Source organism: Crocodylus porosus, unplaced genomic scaffold (genome assembly GCF_001723895.1).
Source record: "Crocodylus porosus isolate Cpor-Errol unplaced genomic scaffold, CroPor_comp1, whole genome shotgun sequence".
NCBI lineage: Eukaryota > Metazoa > Chordata > Crocodylia > Crocodylidae > Crocodylus > Crocodylus porosus.
In genome coordinates, this window is record NW_017728903.1 from 4953 (window position 1) to 9109 (window position 4157).

General features: G+C 62.8%; 1 protein-coding gene across 1 annotated transcript in view; it reads left to right on the forward strand.

The window, feature by feature from the left end:
- Positions 1-4157, forward strand: part of COL5A3 (collagen type V alpha 3 chain) — a gene marked incomplete at its 5' end in the record, with an annotated part of 18476 nt that overhangs the window by 4923 nt on the left and 9396 nt on the right. The window contains 18 exons of the mRNA XM_019556686.1: positions 73-126; positions 210-263; positions 693-746; positions 823-876; positions 956-1000; positions 1259-1312; positions 1405-1449; positions 1709-1762; positions 1855-1899; positions 2029-2082; positions 2448-2492; positions 2662-2715; positions 2954-2998; positions 3084-3137; positions 3242-3349; positions 3441-3494; positions 3618-3671; positions 3962-4006. Coding sequence (XP_019412231.1) covers positions 73-126; positions 210-263; positions 693-746; positions 823-876; positions 956-1000; positions 1259-1312; positions 1405-1449; positions 1709-1762; positions 1855-1899; positions 2029-2082; positions 2448-2492; positions 2662-2715; positions 2954-2998; positions 3084-3137; positions 3242-3349; positions 3441-3494; positions 3618-3671; positions 3962-4006 — 972 coding nt within the window. The remainder of the gene's footprint in view (positions 1-72; positions 127-209; positions 264-692; positions 747-822; positions 877-955; positions 1001-1258; positions 1313-1404; positions 1450-1708; positions 1763-1854; positions 1900-2028; positions 2083-2447; positions 2493-2661; positions 2716-2953; positions 2999-3083; positions 3138-3241; positions 3350-3440; positions 3495-3617; positions 3672-3961; positions 4007-4157) is intronic.

The following is a 4157-nucleotide window of genomic DNA, read 5'->3' on the forward strand; positions in this document are numbered from 1 at the left end:
CAGGCTGGGGGTCGTGGGGGTGCAGCCAGGTGCTGGAGAAGGCAGGTGTCAGCCCCTCTGCTCTCTCCACAGGGTCCACGGGGGATCCAAGGCCCAATGGGGCCACCAGGGAGGCTAGGCAAGAGGGTAAGTGTCAGGCCCTGCCCCCTCCCCTCCACACTGCACACAGTTGGTGCCTCCTGGCTTCCTTGACCCCCCTTGTCTTGCAGGGCCGTTCTGGGGCCGATGGTGCTAGGGGCCTTCCAGGTGACACAGGACCTAAGGTGGGGCTGGGCATTGGGTGCAGGGAGCCTGGACACCTGGGTTCTCCCTAGCTCTGGGAGGGCAATGAGGCCTGGGGGTCTGGAGCAGGGGGCTGGGAACCCAGACACCTGGGTTCTCTACTAGCTATGTGAGTGGAGTGGGGTCTGGGAGCCCCAGTGCCTGGGTTCTCTGCCAGCTCTGAGAAGCGGTGGGAGCCCAGACACCTGGGTTCTTTTCCTGCTGTGGGAGGGGGTCTAGGAGCTTAGAGCTGGGGCTAATGGGAGCCTGGATGCCTGGGGTCTATCCCAGCTCTGGGATGGGGAGTGGGGCAAAAGTGGAGCCAGGGCAAGTGGGCATCTCTGCCTCCTCCAGGGCTCCTGCCCCCCCCCCTCCGTCTTTGCCCCCACCAGTGCCTGCAGCACTGAAGCTGGTCCCTTCTGTCCCCACAGGGTGACCGGGGCTTCGATGGTCTCCCGGGGCTGCCGGGCGAAAAGGGCCACAAGGTAAGTGTGAGCTTACACCCCCTTCCTTGCATGCCACCCCATCATACTCCCCCTCACTTTTGGCTCTCCCCCACAGGGCGAAGTTGGGAAGCCGGGGTCTCCGGGCCCCCCTGGGGAGATGGGCCCCAAGGTAAGTGCTGGGTTGGGGTGGGGGAAGGAGGGGGACTCCAGCACAGAGCGGTCACTTAGCGTGGCTCTGTCTCCTGCAGGGTACAGATGGCCTACCAGGGCCCCGGGGGCAGCCAGGGGAGCCCGTGAGTACTAGGGGATGGGGAAAGGGGGAAGAAGCCCAGATGCCTGGGTACTTGCTCCCCCTGGGGCAGGGGGCTGTTGGGTTGCGGGGGGCTGGGAGCCTAGATGCCTGGGTTTAGCAGCAGACTGTCCTGCTCTTTGTTGGGATGAACCCCTCATGCTTCACCCCCATGCCTCAGTTTCTTGGTGGGGGTGAGTCACATTTGTTGTGGGGATGGGGCAATGTCATCCCAGTGGTAACATGTCTATTTTGGCCCCAGGGTATGAGAGGCCTGGCCGGATCGCGAGGTGTCCCTGGCTCCCCAGGACCGCCGGTAGGACCCCTGTCTGTCCCTCTGTCTGTTGATCCCTCTGCCTGCCCTGCGCCCTGCTCTGATGCTCTCCTCTCTCCCCCTACCCCCTGCAGGGCCCAAGTGGCATCGATGGAGCTACCGGGCCCAAAGGCAACCAGGTGCAAGCCCACAACTGGGGTGGGGGACTAACTGTGCAGGGAGCTGGGACCCTACAGCCAGGGGACAGAGGGCTCCTGACTTGGGGTTGAGAGCCAGGAGCCACAGATACAGGGCATGGAGAAGGGCACTGGGAGGATGGCACAGGGGTGACTGTGATAGGGAGGGCTGTGTGAGGGCAGTCGGGCTGAATGTACAGGCTTGTGTGTGGCTGGTACAGGCATGTGCCCACACTGACCGGCACCCGCACTGTACCCCCAGGGCATCATGGGCGAGCCAGGCCCCCCCGGTCAGCAGGGGAACCCAGGACCCCAGGTATGGCTGTCTGTTTATCCACTTGTCTTTCTGTCTGTCTGCCCATCCACCTGTCTGTCTGCCCCAGTGACCTGCTTTATTTTGTCCGCCAGGGCCTGCCCGGCCCCCAGGGGCCCGTGGGGCTGCCAGGGGAGAAGGTGAGTGGGTGGGGCTTGTCCTGGGCTCTTCCCCCTCCCCATACCCTGTGGGGCTCAGCACCCCCTGCCCTGGCAGTGGAGGAGTTGGGGGATTCTGGGTGCACACTGACCCATCCTGTCTTCCCACAGGGCGTGCTGGGCAAGCCAGGCATCCCAGGCGTGGCTGGGGCTGATGGGCCCCCTGTGAGTACCAGGGCATGGGGGCAGGGCGGGGCAGGGCAGGGAGGGTCTCACCCTGTAAGGGCCAGATACAGGCACCACCAGCTCCCTGCATCCCTGTACGCATGCCAATGTACACAGGCCCATGCCAGCACAACTTGTGTGCCCCTGTGTGACTGCATATGCAAACATGCCCAAGCACAGGCAGGCTCTCCCTGTGTACCTGCACACTCCCATGTACATACATGCCTGCACACACATGCCCACATGTGCACTCTTGCCTGCTTTGGATCACCTCCATCAACAACCTGGTGAGAGGACAGGGCTTGGGTGGAGGGGGCAGGGTCAGGGGGCTGTGACCCTAGTCCCATCACTGTTTCTTCTTCTAGGGTCACCCAGGCAAAGAGGGGCCAACCGGGGATAAGGGCCTCCAGGTAGGGGCGCCCAGTGAGGCATGGGCACAGCCATGGCTCCACCTGGTCTGGGAATTGAGGGGACTGCTGGGGCGGTGGTCAGAGGTGGTGAGGGTCTGGGGGCAGTACCTGGGGGGTGGGGTAGTGGCATGCGAATGGTTTGGGCATTCTAATGCTGTCTCCGTCCCAGGGCCCACCTGGCACTGCAGGTCCTGTTGGCTACCCTGGCCCTCGAGGAGTCAAGGTGGGTGCAGACTGTAGCTTCCCCTAGACGTCTCGCCCCATGGTACCCTGGTGCCCCTCAGCTCCACTCCCACACATCCTCTGGGCCTGCCTTGGGCTTTGAGGGGCCCTACCAGCCCCTCACACCTGCACCTAATGAGTCAGGGGTCAGTCCCATTCCCTCCCCTGGGGCTACCAGGCCCTGTCCTGTGCCCCTGCCCTAGAAGTTGTTCTGTTCTGAACCTTTCATGTCTTTTCAGGGAACCTTTGGAGCAAGAGGCCTGAAGGGCAGCAAAGGAGAGAAGGTAAGCAGGGGCTGGAGGCTGTGGGTCAAAAGTGAGGGGCACCAGCAGGGCAGGGGGGGGACCCTGCTGACCTGTTTCTGTGCAGGGAGAAGATGGATTCCCTGGCTTCAAGGGTGACATGGGCACCAAGGGTGACAGGGTAAGTGTCAGAGGTTGGGGAGGGGTGTGGGAGGTGCTAGGCAGGGCAGGAAGGGTGATCCCTACTGCTCCTGCCCAGCCCCCGCCCCATCTTTGCCATTCCAGGGTGACCAGGGGCCTCTGGGGCTGCGAGGGGAGGATGGCCCCGAGGGCCTGAAGGGGCAGACGGGCACCGCAGGAGAGCCAGGGCCACTTGGCCTGGCTGGAGAGAAGGTGAGTGAGTGCCCGTCCTGTCTGTTTGTTCCTCTGTCCTTCCATCACTCCACATGCCCTCGTGCTGAGCTGGACTGCGCTCTCTCCGCAGGGCAAGCTGGGTATCCCAGGCCTGCCAGGCTACCCCGGGCGCCAGGGCCCCAAGGTGAGCTGTAGAGTTTGGGGGGGGGGGGGTCTTTGCCCCAGTGCATGTTGGGAGGTGGTCATATGGGTGACTGCACTGGCCACCAACCTGACCTGTGACCTTTGACCTGTGCTCACCCCACAGGGCTCCACTGGCTTCCAGGGCTCTGTGGGGCTGACCGGCGAGAAAGGCAAAAGGGTGAGTGTCCAGGGTCCTGTACATGTATGTGCATGTATGTATGTGGTGAACATGCACAGTGCAGGCATTTGAATAGTGCATGCACATGGCATGTGGCACATTCACTGGGTGCCTACATGCCTAGGCAGGTCAATGCATGTGCACATAGTTCCTAGGCATGTATGCAAATGTATGTCCACATGTGTGTTCATGTGCACTGTGCCTCAGTGTGGAGGTGTGTGCATGTTCCAGGCCACACATGGCCACACAGTAGCCCTGTGGCCCACACACTGATACCAGGATCCCTGCAGGGCAAGGCTGGCCAGGCCGGGCAGACAGGACCACGTGGACCCCCGGTGAGCACCTCCCCCATCCCATCCTCTGTGAGCCCCCAAAGACCAGACTCATTGGCCCATGGGGGCCTGTTTCCATGGCAACCCACCTTTTTCAGCCCCCGACCCCTGTTTCCATGGCAACCTTCCCCAATCAGATGCCGCCCCCCCCCCC